This window comes from Crocuta crocuta, unplaced genomic scaffold (assembly GCF_008692635.1).
Source record: "Crocuta crocuta isolate KB4526 unplaced genomic scaffold, BGI_CrCroc_1.0 scaffold125, whole genome shotgun sequence".
Lineage (NCBI taxonomy): Eukaryota > Metazoa > Chordata > Mammalia > Carnivora > Hyaenidae > Crocuta > Crocuta crocuta.
In genome coordinates, this window is record NW_027531143.1 from 2,048,054 (window position 1) to 2,073,531 (window position 25,478).

General features: G+C 40.2%; 1 protein-coding gene across 2 annotated transcripts in view; it reads left to right on the forward strand.

Moving 5' to 3' along the window:
• Positions 1–25,478, forward strand: part of GIPC2 (GIPC PDZ domain containing family member 2) — a 70,671-nt gene that overhangs the window by 41,454 nt on the left and 3,739 nt on the right. Inside the window, exons 4-5 of one of the 2 annotated variants that reach the window (XM_077771095.1) lie at positions 16,475–16,575; positions 22,524–22,605. In XM_077771095.1, the coding sequence (XP_077627221.1) occupies positions 16,475–16,575; positions 22,524–22,605 (183 nt within the window). Of the gene's footprint in view, positions 1–16,468; positions 16,576–22,523; positions 22,606–25,478 lie in introns of both variants that reach the window. The other variant, XM_077771094.1, reaches the window with a different exon arrangement.

Below are 25,478 nucleotides of genomic sequence, written 5' to 3' on the forward strand. Positions count from 1 at the left end.
TACTTTGTAGAAGGTTGCTGATATACCTTAACTTGGATGCTTGGTTGGTATTAGTCTTGGATGTTACAGAGGTCATTGTATTTAGCTATTACTGCTCCATGATTAGGTTTTTCCCCTTCAATACTGGAGACACATATATAGATGGTTAAACTTCTGCACTGCCTTATATGCCTGGCTACTGTTGAACCTGTCGCTATTGCTCCTATGAATTCCATGTACACATATGAGAAGACACTGGGTAAGATTTTCCTAATGGGGTATATTATTTCAGTATCCCAAGTTCTGGTGCTATGGGTTAGGATATGTAGAAATTGAGTTTGGAGCAATGATAGGTTTTTATTTTCCAAAGTTACTGTTATTTAAGTCCAAACTCAATCTGCTGGTCTATATGCATTATCTCCTCTGGGTTGATACTTGACTTTGGGCAATAGCCTGGGGATTTCTCTCTCAGAAACAGGCCTTGCTGCTCTATCCTTCAGCATTTAATTTTGCTGCTTTTTGCCTCTGGGTTAAAGGCAGTACTAGTTTGTTTCTCATTCTTTTGAGTTTATCCCAGTGCTTGGTGCTTTTCCCGGAAGGGAGTATACATCAAGAAGTACTTGGGGGATCTAGTTTCCCCCAGTTCTCTTGGTTCTAATCTTATTTTTTGCTGTTTCCTTCTTTCCTATGTCTTCTAGCATTGTCGTTGATGGATTGGTTCAAATTCATTGTCCTTCATGATTATCTGACTCTATTGTCTTGGATTCCTACAGGAGAAAAGGCCAATGTAGGTGAGGCAGAATGTTCTCATCTCTGATCAGATAGGCCATCTAGGCTGAAGTGAAGTCATTCCTAGGATTTTACTGAAAGCTGTCGAAATAGACCATACACTCTAGTATTTTGACGTTTCCCTACCAAGTTCACTAAAGATTTAGCCTGGGGAGGCATGTGGACTATGGAGGAGTGTATTTGGCTGCCTTGCAATGGTGTAATAAAGATGATGAACACAACTTTCAGCCATAGATAGGGGAATCCTTACTCCCATTTTCATAGGTTAGGTCCACCACATCCCACTTCTGGGGGCCATTATATGTGCCAAGATTCTTTGAGAGCTACAGAATAAACACTTGTCTAGTTATCAAAAAGTCTTTTTATTTATTTTTTTAGAAGACTATCAGGTAGGTCTCAGAAACAGACTGTGTCAGTCAAGCCTTGGGAAGGTCAGGAGCTAAGGCCATTTCAGGGATGTTTGAACCAGGCACCTTTCATGGCCCTGGCTTCATTAAGTCCCTCCAGGTATTTCCTATCTTCATGTTTCTCCACTCAGGATTCAGATTCCTCAGAGAGGGAGGGGAACTGATTGGGTAATGTTCCATCTTGATAGTGGGGAAGGCAGTCTGCATGATCAATAGGCCCAGCAAAATCATGCAGGACAGTGAAGGAGAAATTTCCTTTTGGGTAGGAAAAAGTAGCAGATGTTCATTTTACCATTTCTCCGAAGCTATTACCTTGTTTAGTGCAATATGTTGGTTTTCTCTTGACTTTGATAATCTCTACACCCAACATGAGGCTCCGTCAAACTTACAATCCTGAGATCAGGAGTCTCATGCTTTACCAACTGAGCCAGCCAGGCACCCTTTATCACCCTTTCTTTTAGGGAAAGAATAAAAGCGACATTCTTCTTAGTGCTGGTCACCAGATTTGGAAAGGAAAACAGTCTAGATTTGGACTGTACTTCTGAGAAGGTCTTTCATTTATGGTCACCCATAAGAATCTGCCATGTTCTGGATAATCCCTTAGGCACAGAGGATACTAAGAAGACTCTAGTTCTATGCCTTTTGAAGAGCTCACAGTCTAGCAGGAGGCCGTTATTCTCTGAATTGTGTGCCCTGAAATTCATGTGTTGAAATCCTAATCTCCACTACTTCAGAATGTGATTATATTTGAAGAAAAGGTCTTTAAGAAGGTAATTAAGTTAATGAGATCATTAGAGTGGGCTCTGATCCAATATGACTGGTATAAGAAGAGGAAATTTGGACACACATACCCATAGTGAGAGAATGCCATGTGACCATGAAGATCTCTCAGAGAGTGGTCTTAGAAGAAAACGACCTTGGTGTTGGCTTGATCTCAGACTTCTCCAAAACTGAGAAAATTATTTCTTATGTTTAAGATAGGTGGTCTTTTGTGGCTGCCCTAGGAAACTAACTAAGAAGCCAATAGGCATAAATAAATCATGGTGCAAATTCTTTGATTATGGCAGTATGGGCTTCCTAATAATCTAGAAGGTATTGGTGGGGTATCTTAGCTGTCTTTTGGCCTTGAGTAGATGGCAAGAACATCCTGATGTTTTCATTCAATAGATATTTGAGCAGTTAGTACATGCTGGTCTTAGAAAATTAATTGCTGGGATAATAGTTTCTTGAGAGTCCACTGTATTGCCTGCTTGGTCTGTTAGTGAATAAGATCTAATTCTTGCCTTCAAGAAACTCAGATCTAGTGGGAAGAGATGGCTATGAAAAGAAAGAAATCCAATATAGAGTGTTAGAGGTGCTAACATGTAATGGAGGCATAAAAGTGGGAGAAATCAAGTCTATCTAAGAGTTCAGGGAAAGCTTCCTAGAGAAAGGATTTGAGCTGAATCTTAAAAGAAGTGTGCTCAGTGAACAAATTAGGGGAAGCGGTCCCAGGGAGTAAGAATACAATAAGCAGGGGTGTAGAGGTATGGAGCAGTATCCTGTGTTTGGGAATACCATGTATGTCAGTATGGTTGCCGTAGAGGGTATAGGTGGTTGTGTGGCAAGAGAATGAAGCTCAAGGGTCAGTAGAGACCAAATAAGACCCTTGTATATGAAGATAAAGAGTGGGCAATGAAGGGGCTTAAGCAAGGGAGTGACATGATGAGACTTGGCTTTTAGACAGTTTGGGGACTGTGTCAAATGAGGGAAGGTAGTTCATGAGAAAGTGGTCAACGAAAGCCATGAAGATTCTATTATGTAAGTTGCAGAGAGAGAAGGTGAAATCCTGAATTAAGGTAGTGCCAGTAGGTATGGAGATGAGAAACAGTTCTAAGGAATAGACAGTGGTGTGCTTGAGTTATTTGTGCACATCTCTTTCAAACTCCATGTTTAGTGACCTCATTTACATCACAGACACAGACAAGTGCTGCAAGTCAAGACTTTTTTTTTTTTTTTAGCCTGGATAGCTGATGGTTAAACACTTACCTGTGTACCAGTGAATATTAAGAAGGTAGAATTGGCAGCTCATTGGAGAGGTAAAAGATACTGCAAATGATGACCCAAAGATTTGTGAGTTGGGTGAGGGATTGAATGTAGTGTCACTCTTTAAGATGAGAAAAACTGGAAGAGAAGCAGATTTGAGAGAGAAGATAGGGAAGAGACACTGTACGTACAGTATAATTTTGGGCAAGGGGAATTTGAAACCTGTGGGAGAATTTACTTGAAAGTGTGTAAAAGGTAGACAGGTGTTGAGAACTGGAGCCTAGGGAATGGGATTTAGGAATAATTTCAAGTTGTGGAAATCCCATCACTCAGAATAGTAAGAGAAAAAGACCAAACCTAGAGCTGCGGGGGAAGCTCAGCCTTTCTGGAGTAGAGAGAAGAGGAGCCAGCACAGTGAAGAATGGCCAGACCTGGAGGAGACAGCTTTAGGATGGCCTTTTCCCCAGCACTCGAGAGCCCAGTACTTGTCCCAAGAGCAGATGCTCCACTGCAGCTTTTCCTGAGTTGGCGGTGGGTGCTCTGAAGGAGAAATAAAGGTTGTTTTAAGACCCTCAAATTCTCCTGTGTTGATCAGAGTTTAAATCACTGTTCTTCATCCAGTGGATCTCTACCAACATGTTTAAAACACAAAGTCGATGGCTCAGTCGGTTAAGCGTCTGACTTTGGCTCAGGTCATGATCTCATGGTTTGTGAGTTTGAGTCCAGCATGGGGATCTCTGCTGTTAGGGTAGAGCCCACTTAGGATTCTCTGTCCTCTTCCTTGTGCCCCTCCCCCTCTCATTTTCAGTCTCTGTGTGTCTCTCTCTCAACGGTAATCATAAAAAAACACACACAAAGTAGAATAGAATTGGAAACTTCATAGTGCTTTATGCTTTGTAAGGGTAGGTTACGCTGTACATGTCAGTTACATCATTTTTGTATATTTGTGTTATTTATATAGATGTGTTATGATACGTGTATTTCTCCCTCTGGATCATATCAAAAAATAAAAAAAAGGAAGCCACTGATTTAAATGATTCCCTTGTTAAAAGTTTGTAATTTACGAAATCTTTCCCATACCTAACATGGTTTCTCCTGGTCAGCTGCTTTCTGATCCAAATTTTTCTCCTTCTAGCCATGAGTTGATGGCAGCCTTCCCAGTCCTTATCAAGTATCGGGTGGAATGTCGCTAGTGATATTTTTTTTAGGGCATGGCTCACTTCCTTTCCCTTTTTGCCAATGAAAAGGAACATGTCTCCACAATGATCTCAACCCTGGAGGGTTTGCCCTTGTAAACCTAGACTTTCCCAAGGCTATGAAAACCCACTCTTACTTTTAGCTGGCTCTAAGACCAGACTAGTTCAACTGGTTTGTTTCCTGTGCGGCCTTTTTAACTGCAGAGAAATAACTGTTAAATCTCTGAAACTTTTGTTGTTTTACTTGGATGAGTGAGTCTCTTATTTATCCCAGAGAAGGTCTTTAATTTGTAATTGTTGCCCTTTATGGAAAGATGTTTGTGGAAGAAGGCCTGAAGTGTTTCTGTAAATTGTTTTCAAAATCAGAAAAGGAGTTAAAAGGAAAAAGTTTACCTCCTAAATCATTTGCTTTCGGGTTAGATTTTGTAACAGATCTCTGGGCTATGTCTTCTTTTAGAGGCTTCATTTCTGTGCTATGTGTCTATCAGAATAGGATGTTCAGTATGTGAAGTACGTCTGAGTCCTTTGAGTCATTCACAGCTGGAAAACTCGGACCTCATCATTGTGATTCAGCTTCATTGATGTACTCATTTTCAAAGACTAAGTCTATTTGATATTAAGACAGAAACTTTGGCTTTTGAGTTTTAGATGACTTTTTATATAGAAAGTATTTAAGTGTTTGAAATGTCTATTTTTTCATGCTATTTCTAGTAAAAAATGTCTCAAACAACAAATGCTTTTGGTGCCTTTTCATGTATACTGAATCTACAAAACGTACTGGGGAATATGGTAAAAGTCACTAAAGAAAAAGTACAAATAGTTACGTATATAGGCTGTCACATTTGGCCTGTGGGATCATGTGGCATTGGATGGATTAAACTTTGTGACTTGGTTTCATCATACAAAAAGTGAAAATGATAATAATGTTTATCATATCAGGCCACTCTGAGGATTAAATGGTTAAACACATGAAAAAAGAACAGAACAATCCCTGACATCTAATAAGTATTCAATAGAAGTTTTCTTACTATTATTATGAAGGTGGAACCTCTCTGTAAGGAGTAATTTTAGCAATAAGACAAACACACATGAAACTTGAAAAGTAATGCAGGCAAGTTGGTGATTAGCTGGTTATTTGTTGGTCAGATCTTCCAATTCTCTGGCAGATTTCCAGGTCTTGGAAAGACCAATGATGGTATCATATCTAGTGGCTGCCTGCCATTCACTTTTCTTTCTTTTTTTTTTTTTTTAACTTTTTAAATGTTTTATTTATTTTTGAGACAGAGCATGAGTGGGGGAGGGGCAGAGAGAGGGGGAGACACAGAATCGGAAGCAGGCTCCAGGCTCTGAGCTGTCAGCACAGAGCCTGATGCAGGGCTTGAACTCCTGAACTAACTGTGAGATCATGACCTGAGCTGAAGTTGGTGCTTAACCAACTCAGCCACCCAGGAGCCCCTGCCATTCAATTTTCTAAGTACTTTCTATGTAGGAAATTACTTATCCTTTCAACCATGCTAAAAGATTAAGCAGTTTTCCAAGGTTTTAGCCTAATGAGTGATGGAGGCAGCCTTTCTAACCCATGTAGTGAGCCTTCAGAGCCAGCTTTCTTTTAAATGTTTGTTTTGTTTTGTTTTGTTTCTAGGAGAGAGAGAGAGACAGCGTGAGCAGGGGAGGGGTCAGAGAGAGAGGGAGTCACAGACTATGAAACAGGCTCCAGGCTCTGAGCTGGCAGTCAGCACAGAGCCCGACGCGGGGCTCGAACCCACGAACCGCGAGATCATGACCTAAGCGAAAGTCGGACGCTTAACCGACTAAGCCACCCAGGCACCCCAGAGCCAGCTTTCTAACAACTGTTGTGGATAAGTCCATATGTTTGCTGTCCAATTTATAGAAGGAGGCAGATACATTAAGAATCAAGTCATTCTATTAACAGTAAGTTACCATTTATTGAAGGCTTATAAGAAGCATTAAAGATCAATAGACTGAGACAAAGTGATTGGGTTTAATTCCTACCTATGCTGCTTGTTATCTATGTGATTTTGGACCATGTACTCCCTACGTTCCTGTTTACTTCTCGATAAAGTGTTTTGAGGATTAAATAAGTTAATATATGTAAAGTACTTAGAACAGTGCTTGGCACATAGTGCTGCATAAATGTAAGTCACTACTAATAGGACTACTATTATGGCCTGATTTAATCCTCATGCCATTCCTGAAAGGATTTTTCAGATAAGTAAACTGAGACTTTGGGCAGTTAAATACCTTGCTAAAGTTACCCAGTGGTGGACAGGAAGTGCAAGTACAGTACTTCATTCCTGTTTGCTCCTGAGGGTTATATTCTTAACACTGGATGTTACTGCCCCTCTAGAAGAAAACACAAGCCAGAGTATGTGCTAGAACACAAATTTAAAGTGCAGTTCGGCTGAGAGCTGACTTGTCCCTGACTGGGAAGGGTTTTAAAGCTTAGAGAGTGATGGGGGCTGGGAGAAATGGTAAGATTGGAAAGGAACTTCCCCAAAGAGAAAACCATGGTTTTGGGTAGGTTCCACCAGTATCAGGGACTTGTGTCCTATTCTCATGTAACTCCCCATAAGAGGTGACAGGATGCCTGATAGAGTTGCATAGAATATTAGAGACTTAAGGACTGTGGCCTTGTGGGGGCTTGGTTGAGCATCCGAATTTGGCTCGGATCATGATCTTGTGGTTGGTGAATTCAAGCCCTGCATTGGGCTTGGTACTGTTAGCAGAGAGCCTGCTTCAATTCCTCTGTTCCCCTCTCTGTCCTTTCCCCATTTGCGTGCTTGCTCTCTCAAGAAAAAAACCAAAAACAAAACTGTGGCCTTGCAGCCTTGAGATGAAGGATGTCCTGTGTCCTATGTCCTGGACTTGGGCTGCAAGTGGACACACTGACTTGGGCATAGAGTTTCAGACTGTAGGGTTTGTGTTCACGGTTCTCAACACTGAAGAGCCTGGGCTTGTAGGAACTGCAGCAAATCAGGCTGCAGAAGCAGTTCTGGGCCATTATAAGAAGAGCTCCAAAAACTAGGGAATCTGAGCTTGTTTTGGGGGGAAAAAGGGAGTCATTTAGGTATTAGAACTAAAGAATGACATGAAATAGATTTTGGGAAATTAAGCCTGGAAGAACAATGTGGCTGTTTTTCATAGAGGAGAAGCTGGAGGGGGCTGCGGCAGCAGTCCAGGAGTAAATAGGGTTGGGATTAGGGGTGCCAGTAGGAATTTGAAGGAGAAAAAAAAGCCTGAGGAATATTGCCAAGGCAGACATGGCAGTTAGGAGGTGGATTGATGCTGCTTTGTTAAGGGAGACGAGGGAAGAGAAGAGAAAGTTCCATAGTAGCAAATGTCACTCCCAAGATGTCTAGCCTCAGAGCCTGTGTAATAAGAGTGATGATTGGAAATGAGGCACTTTGGATGCAGAAATCATTTGGGGGGAAGTTAGGGAGAGATGTTCGGTTTCAGAAATTTTGCATTTTTTCTGACAGTAGCACTCTCTTTTATGTTTGTTGTTTTTTTTCCTTGGCAAAGGTCTAAGGTCTTCACCATGATAAATTTAGGGGGTAGAATATGCCACTTAATCATCTTTTTATGTCACAGAATTTGTTCTGCCCTTTTATTTATCTAGATGTTGGTTTGGCATTTGCCACAAAGATACTATGGGAGAAGATAAATGAAGAGCCAAAGTCTCTTTTGTGGGGTGTGGCAGATGTGTTGAATACTGAATGTAACTGATAAATGAGTTTTCAGTGTCAAGACTCAGTTGGATAAAGACCCAAGCTAAAAACACCCTCTTTTCCTATCATAGTTGTAAACTCTCCTTAAAAGAAAATTTATTAAATGCTGACATTTTAAATTGAGAAACGTGAAATTATGATGTTTCAGGAGCACTTGGAATTAATAACCATGAATAGGAGGCAGATAATAGTTTTCAACTGTTCTTAAGCTTAGTCATAGCACTGTAGGAGGAAAGGGGTAAAAATGCTAGAATGTAACTGGCTGCTTTAATATGGCTGAACAGTATGAATATAATGTAACTTTTTAGAGTGGTGCCTGGATGGCTCAGTCGGTTAAGCATCTGACTCTTGGTTTTGGCTTAGGTCAGGATCTCTCGGTTCGTGAGTTTGAGTCCTGCATCGTGCTCTGTGCTGTCAGCTTGGGATTCTCTCCCTGTATCGCTGCTTCTTCCCTGCTCTCTCTCTCACTCTGTCTCAGAATAAATAAACTTAAAATTTTTTAATAAAAAATGTAACTTATTAGAAAAACAACAATTATACCAATAATACATATTCTGCCAGAGTATTTTTACAATGGGAGTTGTCATATAATTATAGGAAAATGGATCTAACACATTGTGCCCAAAATTGTGGTAAGAGTATGTTTTCAGAAAAAGTTAAGGAGATTATTTCTTTTGTGTATGGAAAATGATTAATGATCTATTAAGCGAAAAGGCAGACTACAAAACAATGTGTGGTAATATCCCACTTCTGCAAAACTATCTTCTTTTTTTAAATGTTTATTTATTTTGAGAGGAAGAGAGTGAGCTGGGGAGGGGCAGAGAGAGAGAGGGAGAGAGAGAATTCCAAGCAGCCTCCATGCAGTCAGCACAGTCTGCTGTGGGCTCTGCGTGAGATCATGACTTGAGCTGAAATCAAGAGTTGGAAGCTCAGCTGACTGAGCCACCCAGGGGACCCTGTAAAAACTAAGAAAAATGACTTACAGCATATGTATATTTAAGCTTTACAATGTTTTAGGTAGTGAGTTTGAGTGACTTCTTCAGGCGTCTTGTGTTTTTTTGCATTTTTAATATAAAATGAATATACTAACTTTTATAACCAGAAAACAATTATTTGGAAAAAGAAGCTAGCATTTCTAGGCTAGGAATTAGAGAAACTCAATGGTTCTGTGTTAGAAATGTAGAATATTCTATTGTATCAATTCTTTACATTGTTAAGATTGTTTTTATAACTACTTTTCATACCTTTTTAAAGGTTAGTAGAAAAATATATAGTAAAGCAATAATAAAAAAATAATAAAAGTGAAGAATACCTCTTGATTTTTTTAATTCTCTGATAAAATCATGCTATGGAATAAGTTTAAAAGGGTAAAAATATTTTAGCCAGGACTTAAATTTTCCCCTCCTATTGGAATCCAGAGGTTTGTAATCTTTTTTGTAACACAGTCCCCTCTGTATACAAGCTACAAACCTTCTTCACCGAGGAGTATAGTAACTTTTGCCTATAACTTCAAGGAGTTCTAAAAATAGGGCTGAGTTTTTCTCAAATGACGTCTTTTTATTTTGAGAGAAAGAGGGCACAAGTGAGTGAGAGGCAGAGAGAGAGAGAGAGAAAGAGAGAGAGAAAAGCAGGGCTCACCTGGGGCTTGAGCAGGTCTCAAACTCGCAAATTATGAGATCATGACCTGAGCCAAAGTCAGGTGCTTAACGACAGAACCATCCAGGTGCCCTCAAATGACATATTAACTAAAGAATAAGATTTGGGTTACAATTACTCCATTTCCCACACTTATCATGCACTGTACAGTCTCATCAAAGGAACAGTTAAGAGCATGTGTGTGTGTGTGTGAGTGTGTGTGTGTAATGATGTTCAGGTGTTGGCAGCTATTTTGATCCAACAGACAATGATGCCTTGTGCATGTGGCATCCACTTGTAGTTTTTAAACTTTTTGTTTATTAGAGAATGAGCACAAGCTGGGGAAGAGGCGCAGAGGGTGAGAGCGAGAATCCCAAGGAGGCTCCATGCTCTGTGCAGAGCCTGATGTAGGGCTTGATCCCATGACCCTGGGATCATGAACTGAGCTGAAATCAAGAGTTGATGCTCCCAGCTGAGCCATCCAGGTGCCCGAACTTGTCTTTTATTTTTATGTGCCCCAGCACCCTACCAGCTGAATTTAAAAAACAAAACAAAAACTCATGGCTGTTCTAAAGGAGTCTGAGAAATGTTGGTGAGAGGAAGGGCAGGTGGGAAAAGGGAATGTACAGTTAAACTTTTATATTTTGGGACACGAGCTAGATTTTATGTCAGCTGTTCTGAGAAGTATGTCTGCATGCATGTGAGCGTTAGGGGTGGGAGTAGGCTAGGGAGCACTTGAGCTGTTTATAGACAGGTCCGTTTGGGTATGAGCATTGGAAGGCCTTTTTAGAAATTACTTCACTGCTTAGACAAAAGTCTGCATTGTGAGATGTCTCTCAGTTGGAAACAGTGGAAAACCTTACCAGACTGGCTCGTGCAGAAAAGGGCATCTTATAAATCAACTGTCCATGAGTGGCGCTGGCATTAGCAAAGCTCTGTGTAGGGGCTGTACAATGTGATCAGGACCCAGTTTCTTGCTCTTTCTTCTCTGCTGCCCGAGGCATCAGCTTCATTATTCCTATATTGTGTTAAAGTTCGTTCCACATTCTGTCCCAAGATGAAGGTCAGCAACCATTGGGACTCTGTGCTTCCTTATTCATGCAGAACAGAAAAGGAGAGTGTCCTTGTCTCAGAATTTCTAGCAAAAGTCTTTAGATTTGTTCTGCCTTAACTGACTTTAGTCACATGACCATCTCTGAAATAGTCACTTGTGATGAAGGGAATCTGATAGATTGGCCCATCCCTGAATCTGAGAGCAGTCAGCTTCCCCTGAACCACAGTGCCCCTCAAATGATCACTGGGTACTGAGAAGGTAACTGATGGAATGGATACTGGAGGGCCTCCACTTCTGAGAGCCTCCATGAGGGACTGGGTTTGAATTCAGCCACTGTGGAGAATCTGAGTAGAACAATGGGAAGGTCATGTGTTATTTCCATGCTCCTGTAAATTGAAGGGGGAAAATCATAGTTTTATGGAAAAGATTAAGTAGAATAAAAAAGAGACCTGTATCTGAAGTAACAATTCTCTGCACAGTGTCAGAAAACCAATGCAAGTGTTTCTGACCGGGAAGGAGTTCTGGAAAGAGATTTCTTCTCCCCAGGTTGAAATGTACCAGCAGAAACCTTCTATGATACAAGCCAGGCCACTGGGCTGACCAAATATTATATATTAGCTGTGTGCTTAAAACAACACCATATTTAGGTGGTGGTCTTTTATGGATGAGGACTTATACCTCAAGTTCACACAATCTGTGAACAGAAGAGCTGGGGTTTGAACTCAGGTTTTCTGATTCTGAACTCTGTCTTGTTCACTGAATGAGTGTTAGATGTAGCTCCTGTTGACATGCTGGCACCGGCCCTCCTTATGAAAGTGATGGTCCGTATTGTAGGCCAAGTAGGGCCTTTGTGGGGCCAGACCAGGACTTGTTCTGCAGAAGTGAGGAGAGTGCCCATTCTGACACTCTGTCAGGTGGGGATCAAAGCCATGTTGTATGTGCTGCTCCTGAAAACAGGGTGTTAGTTTCTGTCAGCCTCTGATTTTTCAAGAGGTCAGGGTGGGAGTAGAGACAGACATCTTTGTCTTCTCTGCTTCCCCCTTCCTCCACTTCATGGTACAGCAGAGACTGGAGGGTGAGCTGTTTATTGAAAATGCCCATTAAAATGGGGTATCATAAAGAATGATACTAGTGTGTATAAATATTTTATTTTAAAACCTATACATTCTTTTACTATTTTTTTGATGTAAAAATTCCTTTGAGTAGAGGACAAAAATCGGAGTTGTGTGGAGTCTTCTATAATTACAATCTTAATGCATATCTATGGGTTCTGTTTCATTTTTAAAAACTAGATCTGTGAAATGCTGAATGTTGAAAGATATTTTTCCTAATCTCCTAGTGTTGTCTTGCTCATACCTAATTTTTTCTTTGATCTACCCTCATGGAATCTTTCCAAAGCTGTTAACCTACTTTTCATAGCAATAATAACTTCTTGGTTCACACTTACTTCAGCAGTGCATGTACTTTTTAAATTAAATTACATAATTAGAGTAACAGATACAAATGTCACAAAACGGGCTTGGGAACAAATGTGACTGCTTCTTGGTGACCTCCAACTCTCAAGTATGGGAGCAGCTGTGTAACTACAGCTGTGTGTGTCCTGTGCTCTAAGTCATCTGCAGCAGGTGGGTAGTCTGTATGCTTCACGGGAGTGAGGTTCACACTTGAGGAGCCCTGCATCTAGTGAATCCAGCTAGCTGCAGGCTGGTTACTAGTGTCTACTGCACCAACTGTGTCTCTCTCTTCACTCAGCCTCAAGAGAGGCCTCGTGTATACTTGTTCACGGGAAGTGAAGTGACTGACTTAGGGCTTGGCCTCATTGGTTAGACATGCTTAGGCCAGCAGCCAAAAGTAGGCCAGATGAAAAACATTCACAGTCTTCAAAACATTCAGCACAGACAGACAGAACTTGTTTTTTTATTCCCCCTGCGGGTAAACTGGATCATCCTGCCTGTTTTCATGTTTAAACTGGTGATTTACATCCCTGAATCATAGGATCATAGAGAAACATGGCTTCTCCTTCCTTTGCTGTAAAAGCTGTCTTTCTGGAGGTTGATCCAAGCCAGAACTTAAAATTTAATATTTGGTGCCACCGAGTGGTTGGTTTTGAGATCACTATCCTCATGGAGAAGGATGGCTTGACAAATAATAACTTCAAAAAATATCTGGGGTGAGTTGGCAGAGCACAAAGGATTCTTAGGACAATGATTGTATGCTACTGGAGCACCTGGGTGGCTCAGTCAGCTGAGTGTCTGACTTCAGCTTAGGTTGTGATCTCGTAGTTTGTGAGTTCGAGCCCCGCATCAGGCTTGCTACTGTCAGCACAGAGCCCATTTTGGGTCCTCTGTTCCTGTCTCTTTCTACCCCTTCCCTGCTTGTACTCTCTCTGCCAAAAATAAATGAACATTAAAAAATGCTGTATGCTACTGTGATGGTGAATAAATTTTACAAATCCATAGAAAGTACAACATGAAGAGTGAACGCTAACGTAAACACAGACTTCAAGCAATAATGTGTCCGTGTAGGTCTGTTGATTGTAACAAATTTACCACTATGGTAACGAATGATGATAAAGGAGAAGGCTGTACATATGTGGGGGCAGGAGGTATATGGGAAATTTGACTTCTCAGTTTTGTTGTGAACCTAAAACTGCTTTAAAAAATAAAAGTTCCTTAAAAAAATAACAAACCTTCCAGGGGCGACTGGGTGGCTCAGTTGGTTAATCACCCGACTCTTGATTTCATCTCAGGTCATGATATCATGGTTTGTGGGATCAAGCTCCGAGTTGGGCTCTGTGCTGTCAGCACAGAGCATGCTTGGGATTCTTTCTCTCTGCACCCCACCCCCCCCAGCTCACTCTCTATCTTTTTCTCTCTTTCAAAATAAACCTTAAAAAAACTTCTTTAAAAAAAAAAAACGCTTCCATTCTACATGCATTTTCCCTTTTAGGTATTGGTGTTGTTAGAATAAGGTAAGATAGAGACTTTACCTAGGGAAGCTGGCTGACATCTCCAGCCTGGATGACAGTCTCTTGATAAAGCACCCATATTCTAGAGACTGGGTCCTTAGCTTTGAAAACCTCAGAAACCTTTTATTTTCACTGTCATTAGAGTCATTCAATTTTCCAGGGTTATATCATGCTCACTAAACTTCCAAGAGATTTGTTAAGTCAGAATGCTAGTGTAGTATTTTATAGTTAGAAATGTGTGCGTAGAGGTACACCAAAACACCTATGTTAGCTGAGCAGTTCATTCTCCACTCTGTAGGAAATTTTTATTGGAAGACAGGTTATACTGAGTAGGTTGCTTTGTGAAATCACAGTAGTGTGGTGTGTGTGTGTGTGTGTGTGTGCGTGCGCGCGCGCGCAGGGGGTGGTTGGTGTAAGGTTGTTTATCTTGAAGGTTAATATCATTAAGCTGAGACTGTCTTTGCTTTAGGTCTGTATGTGACTCTGAGGTGGGAGTACATTGCTGGGCAGTGCTGATGACAGACCTCATCTTTTTCTTTGGGCACGCTTCCGGAAATTCTGTGCTGAACATCTTCCATTGATTCATTCTTCCCTCAGGGCACAGTATGACTGGCGAGGCAAATGCAGTAGACTTGCTGATAAAGGTCTGGTTTCTGGAGAATCTGTCTGATCACCATGATTAGTATTAGTGTCATCAGCTTAGAACTGGTCTCTTTATTGTGTGATAATTTTAGATAATTTAGTTCTCCAAGGAGAACATTTTTTTTTAAATGTTTGTTTATTTTGGAGAGAGTGAGACCCAGAATTCAAAGCAGGCTCCAGAGCTCGACGCAGGGTTTAAACTCATGAACTGTGAGATTATAACCTGAGCCAAAGTCGGATGCTTAACCACTGAGCCACCCAGGTGCCCCAGAAGAAAACTTGTTTTATGTTTTGGTAATTCTGTCTCCAACTGTAGGTTAAAATTAATATGTAAAATCCTTAATTTCTTTGGAGTAGATTCCCAATACCAAAATGGTACTTGCTGAAGATGGGATTCTATGTCAGTAAGAATGCATTTTTGCAGGCACTTTATGTCCATCCTGAGAACTTTGTACATCTGTCACTACCTACTTGCATGTACCAGCCTGTCCTGTGGCTCCTCATTGGAGCTCAGTTATCTCCAGTTGGTGGTAGGGCATCTCCCTGCCCCCACCTCTGTACTTTGTTCCAAACTGCTGCTACAGAGTCCTCACAGTCAAGGGTACTCGAGAATATTTGCTAAGTTATAATTTGGTAGCCTGTGACTAGAACTGGATCCACAGATCTTTTATTTTTGCTAATACATTCTTTTTAAAGATTTGACTTAATTGGCAAAACTTAAAAATCAGGAGATTCATAGAGAACTGAGGATCCAGTTTCTTTGCAAACAAGTGGATTCAACTCTTCAGGGCCTACATTTCCCCAGGGCAATAAGTTATTGGCCTAGATACGGCACATACTTTGGAGTTATCCTCAGTCTCCACCCTACCGTTTCACTCATTTATGTCACTACTTGGTATTGGGTGACTCTTGGTGTACAGGAAAAACAAACAAACAAAACCCAACAAGCATAAGGACAGCAGTGGCTTTCCATGGATTTTTGTTCTCTGTTCTTTTTTTTTTTTTTTTAATGTTTTATTTATTTCTAGGAGAGAGTNCGAAAGTCGGATGCTTAACCGACTAAGCCACCCAGGCACCCCTGTTCTCTGTTCTTTTGCCTACCTTCTGAGGAGAATTCCTTCCTTGAAACTTGTTCCTAGCCTCTTTAGAATCCTGCTTCTCTCAGGTCGACACCTCTGAATATATCCCTTGTGTTTGCAAGAGGTTCGGTGTTGGAGTGTCATTGAGGGAAGCATACAGACTTGGGGTCACAAGACCTGGATTTGAGTCCCAGCTCTGTTCCTTACTGAGTCCAATTTCCTTTTCTGTAAAGTGAGGGCTATAACTTACGTCATGGGCTGGTATGAGTATTAAATAAGATTTTGCATATAGAGCATCAAGCAGATGGTAGATAGTCCAATAGTAGCACCTCCACCCCTCTCTTCTATCCAGATATGACTCTTCCTTCATGACCTTAATGAAGTCCAGCTGAGCTTCTGCCTGGGCTCTTCTGCTACTTATGCCCCTTTATTATAATAAAGCCAACTGTTTTATTTTTTGTTCCTTATAACTTGAAGTGATTTCCAACTATATTTAAAATATTTCCCTTTTCTTTTTTTTTTTTTAATGTTTTTATTTATTTCTAGGAGAGAGACAGCGTGAGCAGGGGAGGGTCAGAGAGAGAGGGAGTCACAGACTGAAACAGGCTCCAGGCTCTGAGCTGGCAGTCAGCACAGAGCCCGACGCGGGGCTCGAACCCACAAACCGCGAGATCATGACCCAAGTGAAAGTCGGACGCTTAACCGACTAAGCCACCCAGGCACCCCTTCCCTTTTCTTTTTGTAGCCATACTGTATATAGAATATAAGAATAACAATGGCAGGCAAATTTATTTTGTTTAGGAAATTCTATAATAAGACATGTCTTCTATCAGGTGTCTAATTGTGTATATAGTTTTATGATGGAAAATACATTCACTTTTATAGAAATATGTTGAAATTCTTTCTGAATATACACACTTTTCTCTATCTATTGTATGTTTATAGAAATAGAGCCAAGGTCCAAAGCTGGAAAGTCATCAGCAGGAAAAATTAGTACTGGAAGAGAGACACTTCGCCTGAGATCAAAGGGTCCTGCCACTGTGGAAGAAATGGTAGGTTATGTTTATTTAACTTCCATTCTGCTGGGAAATGTGTGGATATTCATGTTTATTACAGCTGGAAAAAAGGTAAAGCAGCAACGTTAAACAAAATACTGTATATGCTAAAGCAAGGACTTTAATTCATTGCCTACTTTAATAATATGAAAATTACTGAAAGCATTTAAGAAGGAAACATAGGAAGTAAGTACGAGAGAAGAAATTGTGACCTATGGCCCTCTTCAGGTTCTGCAGAGAACATTTGCTAGAGTCTGTAGACATCTGGACTTGCTCAAACACTTAACCAAAGTTCTCTGAGAGCCAAGAGAAAGTCTAAGAACCACTGGTAGTAGCAGGCATACTTACCATTTTAATAAAGATTATAATCGTGAACTCCAGTCTCCTCAGATAAAACATTTCCTAGTCATCTTTGACTTTTATCTTTCATGTCCAGTGTCCCTTACATAAGCAAACCCTGGTGTGTCTACCTCCACGATAGACCGTAATCCAGCAACTTGTCACTACCTCTGCCTCCTCATTCTGGCCCAAGGCACTTACATCCTGTCTTGAATATCGTAGTCAGCTTGTACTCAGTCTTCCTGTGTTTACCCTTGCCCTCTTTCCCCCTGTGCTCAGCATAGCAGCCAGAATTAAAAATACAAGTGGGTACTTTTGTGTTCCAATCTCTCCAGTGTGTTCCCATTGCACTCAGAATAAAAGCTGAAGTCCTTGGAGTGACCAGCATGATCTGATTCTACATTTCTTCCCTGATCTCATTTCCTACCACTCCCTAGCTCTCGCTGCTTCAGCCACATGGGTCTCCTTGCTGTCCCCAAATATTCCAGATGCATCCCACCTCAATGTCTCTGTACTGTTGTTACCTCTGCCTGTCCACTTACGGGCATGGCTCACTCCCTTGACTTCTTCAGGTTTCTCTTCACATATCACCTTATCTAAAAGGCCTTCTTTGAGTATCTTGCATAAGTAGCAATTCCTGACACCCCCTCCCCTGCCCACTCTTCCTTGCCCTTAATTTTCTTTAGAGCACTAAACACAATAGGAAACATCATATCTTTGTTTCTTATCTGTTTAGTTCCTTTGCTCACATGTCATGTCCTTGTTGTAACCACAGCACCTAGAAGAGTACCGGACACATCAAAGGAGCTCAAATCTTTGCTGAATTAATCAACAGTTATTTAAACTTGAGAAGAGTAGGCTTTTGCTGATTGACTTGGTCAGTTTTTAAGTGAAAAACACCAAAAGGAGAGAGAACAGTGGAGGGAGGGAGGGTGAAAGGAGAGAACAGCAGGGGTTAAGGGTGGCAGGGGTAATAAGGATTCAGGGTGGCACATGGTGGTCTGCTCACCCAGGGAAGACAGTGGTGACGATGTCCCCCTGTAGGCCAAGCAGAGTTCAGGCGTGTCTGAGGGGAGGGGGCTCCTGCAGGCAGGGCACAGGCACCAGAGCTGGCTAGTTCACATCGGCCCAGGATTCTCCGTGTGCTTGAAGAGCAGAAGTGTGAGCAGGTTTTCACAGAGTGGGATCCCAGAGTTTGTTGGGTGACGATGTCCAGGATCCATCATAGAGATGGTTTGTTGGAGCAGAGGAGCAGATACTCCAGGAACCATGAGGCCAAGGTTGTGCTTTCGAATGTTTGAATAACCTACAATGTTGTCATTTTGGGGGAATCCAGAGGAGGCTTCTCAGTCAGGTACCTTAGTCTTGTATAGCGAATGAAAGGATTGATGTGGAGGCAAGGGGCCAGGAAGAGGACGGGGAGAGCCAAAAGCAGTTTACAAATGAGATCTGATGAGGTATGTGAAAAACTCAGGGCAGTGACTTCTGGTAATTCTGACTTATTACCTTTCCAGTGTCCTGCACATTTTTTGGGGGCGGGGGGAAGAGTGCAAGTGAGCCAGAGGCAGAGAGGGGCGTGGGGAGAGAAAGAGATAAGTGGGGGGGGGGGCGCCACCTGAAGTTGGGGCTTGAGCTTACCCAAACTGGGCTCAGACTCCTAGACCTTGACATCGTGGCCTGAGCCTAAGTCAGATGCTAAACCAACTGAGCCATTCAGGTGCTCCCAGTATCCAGCACACTCTTGGACACATTGCTGCAGGCCAGTAAATGTTTATCATATGAATGAACAAAACTGAGTAGAAGAAATGAATCTGGGAGAGAGTGGAAGACCGAGGGAGCTGGCAGGGCGGCCAGAAGAATGCCCACTGTTTTCTAGTCCAGGCTTGAGGAGCAAAGGACAGGTCCTAAGACTACTTGCAAAGGGGGCAGAGGCAGGCAGAAGACTCCGTCACTTCAGGAGCAGGGTCATCTTTGATTCGTTAACATAATTAGTATTTGTTGAGCACCTGCTATTTATAAGATGCTGGCATGAAAAAGAGCAGCTGAAGATCTGTCTGCGGAGGTAGGAAAGATTCATTTGACGATAAACATCTAAAACTCCATTCCTAGGGACACCTGGGTGGCTCAGTCCGTTAAGCATCTGACATTGGCTTGGGTCATGATCTCACAGTTCATGAGTTTGAGCCCTACATCAGGCTCTGTGCTGACAGCTCAGAGCCTGGAACCTGCTTAGGATTCTATGTCTCCCTCTTTCTGTCCCTCCCCTGCTTATACTCGGTCTCTCTCTGTCTCTCAAAAATAAATAAACGTTAAAAAAAAGTTAAAACTCCATTCCTGTTTGCATAGCCTATTTCCTTAAATAGGGTAATTGAAAATAGCTCAATTCAAAGGAAAAGGCTAGTTTGGTGCTAATATTAAATTTGGTGCAAAGGACTTATAATCTAAAGGATTTTTAGATCTAAAAACAAATCACCTCCTTACAACCTGGCACAGATTCTGAAAAGTATGGAAGATACTCCACCTGCATACCTCATAAATTATTTGGTATGTATTTCTTAAAACAGGCCCAGTCCAGGTGCTGGTGATACAAAGATGAATAAAAACCTGTCTTTCCTTTAAAGAGAGAGGGGTTGAAAGAAGCTATTAAAAACCAGGGAATAAGGTTAATGTCAGAGGAGAGATGCTGAGCTTCTTTCCGGGATGGGGAGAGAGGGAGAGGTGGGAAGGAATTTCTATCCTAAAGAAATGGTTGAATTGGTTAAAGATGAGGAGAAGAGTGTTCTAGGCCTGAAAAACTGATGGGCTCGGGGACGTTGTAAACCTCCATGGGATTGGAATGTGGGGTGCTGGAGCGACCTGGTTGGGGGTGAGGAGGCCTGGGTCGGGATGTGAAAGGTCTTTGGAAATGGGGAAGCCATTTAAGAACTGTGAGAAGAGCAATATAGTTTTGTATTTTAGAAAAATCCCTTGGTTCTAAGGGATGAATTGTTGAGCAAGGTGGGTTTGAGAGGGTGAAGATTGCAGGCAGGGAGAAAAATTAGGAAACTTCTGTAAATATGAAAAAATTGAGGGCTAAACCCAGACAATCAGAATGTAAATGGGTAAGAGGTGATGAGATCAAGAGCTATTTAGGGGGTAGAATGGGAAAATTGTATATGAGAAGTACTGATACTTGTTATGAAAACTTAACAGTATGGCTGGCTGGATACAAAGGTGAACAGTGACGTTACTTTGGATGGTCTGTTGATTTACACAGCACATCCAAAATATACCATAAAGAAGTCAAGAGTGGTATATTGTACCTGTTATTGTTTTTAAGGCTTAGTTCATATAAATAAAAACATGAGAAAGTTGTAATAATATCCTCAAGGAAATAAAAATAAAATGGTATTTGTAATAAAATGCATATTTTTAATAAATTTGGTGAATACAAAGCAACATATATTTATAACTGTATTAAAAACATTATGAATTTCTTGCAATCTAATCTTGAATTCTGCATTTGTACCAGTAGTTGATTATTTTACATCTTTGGGTAATTTCTGTTTTAGCTATAAAGCCATTTAAACCAAGTATTGAAATAAACTCAATGTAGAAACAAACTCTGCAACATTAAACCAAGATTTTCAAAGAATAATAAAATGTATCCAATTGTGTTTTTCACTGAAACCTTTAATAAGGATTTTAGGAAGAACAAAAATATTTTGGTACCATTAATATATAAAAATTAACTATTGTTTCATCATCTTCTCCTTTTATAACATTTATATGTATTTTTATAATATATATAATAATACAGTATCACATGTGTTTAATTTATGAAAGATATATACTGTTAAAAAATGATTAAAGAAGGACCTGGCTGACTCAGTCAGTGGAGCATGCGACTGTTGATCTCACGGCCATGAGTTTGAGCTATCGATCTTAGGGTTGTGAGTTCGAGCCCCATGTTGGGTGTAGAACTTACTTAAAAAAAATAAAAATAAAGTGTTGTCACAAATAAAATTTTTAAAAACTAAAGACAATTTAGGGGATAGTAAACAAACCTTATTCATGAAGTGGACAGTCCCCTTTCAGAGAATTGCAAAATCGGGTAGAAGACAAGATTTATAGGATAAAGATGAAAGAACAAGTAAGAGAAAAATAGAAAATATATGATTGTCTGGGCCCACATAGTAAATCTTGTTTGGTGTGAGGAGTCCCAGGGTTGGCTTGATGCTTGGGGGTTGGCTGACTGGATTATACTGCGTTTCTGGTCAAGCAGAGTATTTACAAGGACAAGAATGACACTTGGGACAGCATGGCTCCATCTTGGGTCCAGAACGTTATTTCACCAGTACAGTAAAATTAAATAAAAAATAATAAGAGTATGTGTTCACAAATATTTTACCCTTGGGGTGAGCCATTAAAAGGTTTGGAGACCCTTCATCTACATGATGAAGACCAAAGCCCTTTTCACAGCATACAGGACCCCTTAAGACCGAGTCCTGGCTGAGTATANGGGTGTGTTTATTTTTTTTTTTTTTTTTTTTTTTTTTTTTTTAATCAGACTCTGTGACTTCACGTAGACTTTTGCAGGTCTATTGCAATAGGTTTTTGTGTTTTTTTTAATTGTTTACTTTTCAGAGAGACAAAGAGCGACACAGAGCATGAGCAGGGGAGGGGCAGAGAGAGAGGGAGACACACAATCTGAAGCAGGCTCCAGGCTCTGAGCTGTCAATACAGAGCCTGACCCAGGGCTCGAACCCACCAACTGTGAGATCATGACTTGAACTGAAGTCTGGCACTTAACCAACAGAGCCATCTAGGTGCCCCAATTGCAATAGTTTTGTGTGTTTTTTTTTTTAAGATTTTATTTTTGAGTAATCTCTATGTACAATGTGGAGCTTGAACTCATACGCCTGAAATCAAGAGTCACATGCTCCACCAACTGAGCCAGCCAGGTGCCTCTATTGCAATACTTCTATTTGCAGTAACGTCCCTGCGTGTCTTCCACCAGTTTATCTTTGAAAACAGTTTTTTTTTCCTTTTGAGAGAGAGACAGATTGTGAGCAGGGGAGGGGCAGAGAGAGTGGGAGACAGAGAATCAGAAGTAGATGCCAGGGTCTGAGTTGTCAGCACAGACCCCAACGTGGGGCTTGAACTCACGAACCATGAAATCATGACCTGAGCCGAAGTCAGACGCTTAACTGTTGAGCCACCCAGGTGCCCCTGAAAACACAGTTTTTGAGTCACCTTTTTTCAAGTCTTCTGAAACTCCTAAGAGAGTTTAAGTTTACCTTGTATGTGATGCCTCTTATATCCTTTAAAATTTTTCCTTATTATTACATCGTTATTTATTTTCACAGTTGTCTCCCTTTCTAGGTTGTTGGGTACTTGGAGACTGTTCTGTTTCTCCTTTGAATCCACGGCACTTAACGCTGACACTAAAAATAAGTATTTCCTGTATTGATTTGTATTGCATTACAGAGCACATTGGAGATATATTTCCATTCAGAGGAGCTGATGTACATAACCGTGAACTCCGCATCAGATTTTCCCTTATCCTTAACATTCAAGAGATTTCATATAAAAATAATATCTTCTTTCTCTTTTCTTTGATAAAGCCTTCTGAAGCCAAATCAAAAGCAATTGGAAAGATTGATGATCTTCTTGAATTGTACATGGGAATTCGAGATATTGATTTAGGTAAGATTATACTATTTTAAAAAGTCTTATAGTTCTTAATTTGATGGAATTTAGTGCTTATTTATGTGTTGCATATGTACTCAGTGATAAAAACTATTTGTGGAATGATAAGAAAAACATAATGAAAATATAATAAAAAAAATAATTAAAAGACCTGGCCTTTACCATTTACTAAGGTTTTAAGACTCAAGTCAACTTTTTAAACTTCACTTTTTAATCTACAAATTATAAACTGTAAAAACAGCCTTCTTTCATAGCCTTGCTTACGGATTTAAAATAGATATATGAAAAGATTTTGTTACAGGACACATGAAATGTATTTGCTATAGATCTTCATCAATTAAGTTGTGTATTAGGAGATTGAAGTTGTGCACACTTAATACAATAACTGAGACTCTGTGAACAATGAATCAGAAATATCGAGAGAAAGGACATACCTGGTGTATGACTGATAAGGGCAGTTGAGCAGTTCAATTTCTGTGTATTTCTTATGTCATCATTAGGATGTCAGGGTCTTGATTTATCAAGTAAGACTAGCCATTGCAAATAACAAAACAATAATAACCAATTGAATTCCAACTGACTTAAGGAATAAAAGAGGAGACATGTTTTGGTTCTAATAACTGAAAAGTCTATAGGTAGATCCTGGCTTCAAAAATGGCTAGATCTGGAGTTCTCAGGATGATCGCTATCATCAGGATGCGATTTCCCTTCTTTTCATTTGGGCTGCATTTTAGGCCCCCCTGGTGTCCCCTGGCAGCTTCAGACTCTCCTTCATGGAGTCAAAATGATGGCCATGGCCTCATCCTCTACATTTTAGTGTCAAGGATGATAGGAAAGAGGGGGAGGGCCTTTTCCAAGTCATGCAGACAAAAAGCTGAGGATTGACTCTGATTGGCCTGATTGGCTGACTGAGGCACTGCNGGAGCTGAGTCACTGTAATACTAGGGCTTAGTTGGTGAAAGTCCTGGCCTTTCCCACGTAGAAGCCAGGAAAATGTGCCCTTGAGAAGGGCAGATGGATTCTGGGTGACAAAAAAGTGAATGTGCATTGTAGTGATGTGGCTTGTGTCTATATGCATCCGTGTGTGTGTGTGTGTGTGTGTGTGTGTGTGTGTGTGTGTGTGTGTTTGNTTTTACTCTAGCTCAGGTAGAGTATTTGAAACTCATGCTTCCTTTTCTACTTTAACTCGCCTTCCTTTTTCTTATGGAGTCTATTCTTATTTTTTCCTGCCTGCCTGAATTTCTAAAATTTTCTATGTTGGGCATACAGATGCTGCCTGTAACTGAAGAAAAGTAAAACTCTTTTTCTAGTTCCTTGATTCATAATATAAAATTTTCATGTAATAGATACTTGCTTCACACAGACAAGAAGTTAAAGGTGAGATTATCCTATAGAAAGCCAGTATCTTAAAATTTTTCTCCTCAACCTTTTGCATATGGAAAAACATAGAGATTTGTGTAAGTGAGGTAGGTCTATGGAAATTATGCAAATGAAGATAAAGGGGATTTAGAAATGGCAGTACTGTTATTGTTGGAAAAATAGTATATCTATTGAGAAGAGAAGCTGAGAAGTTTTCAAACAGTATAACTGAATATTATAAGGTTAAGAAACTACCATATCAATGCTAGATCTTGATGAACTCAAATTTAAAACCACATTTTTCAAAGGGGAGAATTTAAAACTCCCTTTAGAACTTAATTTTGGGACTAGGCCAAGGGTGCCTGGGTGTCTCACTTGGTTAAGCATCCCACTCTTGGTTTCAGTTCAGGTTATGATCCCGTGGTTCATGAGATGGAGCCCTATGTCAGGCTCTGCGCTGACAGCCAGAGTCTTTTTGGGATTCTCTCTCCATCTCTTTGTCCCTCCCCCACTCATGCTCTCTCTCTTAAATAAACTTTAAAAAATTTTTTGGATGAAACCTTATATTACTTAAATATAAGTTGGGAATAGTTAAATATATACATTGTATTATATATATATACGCAAGTATACATGGAAGAACATTGGGCAGTGGAGTAATTATAAATGAATTAAGAAGCAGTTCTTTAAGAATCAATTTCTTTCACTCTTACAAATTCAGAGCACTAAACATTGCTCACAAAGTCCTTGTAAATTAACTCATAATCCCATTGTAAAGTTAATTAATCATCTGTAACAAATTCCTCCAATGACATGGAAAGTCATTATCATTATACATGATTAGCAATGTGATCAGTCATCTAGGGAGGTAAAGTTTAAGGAAAGTAATTATTTGAAGAATGTAAACCATTGTTAAATTAGGAATTTCTGTCATTATTCAGATCTGATTAGCATGAAATACAAATCACAATTGTGACACTGATTCAACAACCAAATGAATATGTTTGCTTGCTATTATTCTCAATATTCTTAGCATTCAGAAATGTTAAGTCTTCACTCAAATTGCAATGACATCATGTTACTCTGGAGTTGTTAATATAAATTTACATTAAAAAGTGAAAAAAGTCATTGGACAGTATAATGGCTAAAACCAAAACACTATCCTCAAAAAGCATTGGGATGTATTTACCACTTGAAAATAGAAAATAGTTGAAATGAATTTACGAAGTAACCCCAAAGGAGACAGTGCTTTATTTGCTTGTAAAGTTAATCTGCGAATTAGGACTTTTCAACTGACCCAATGCAGATATGTGTTGCCTTGGAATATTATCCTCGGGGGAGAATGGATTCTGGAAGATTTTGAGTCCTGTAATGCCTTATATGAGATTGATCTAACTTAATGAAATGTTGTATCATATAAGCTTCTTCATGAATATTTAAGGTAACTGTGGAAATATATATAACTATAATAGGTTCTGATGATACTTATTTAGGAGTTTGGAAATCACCCT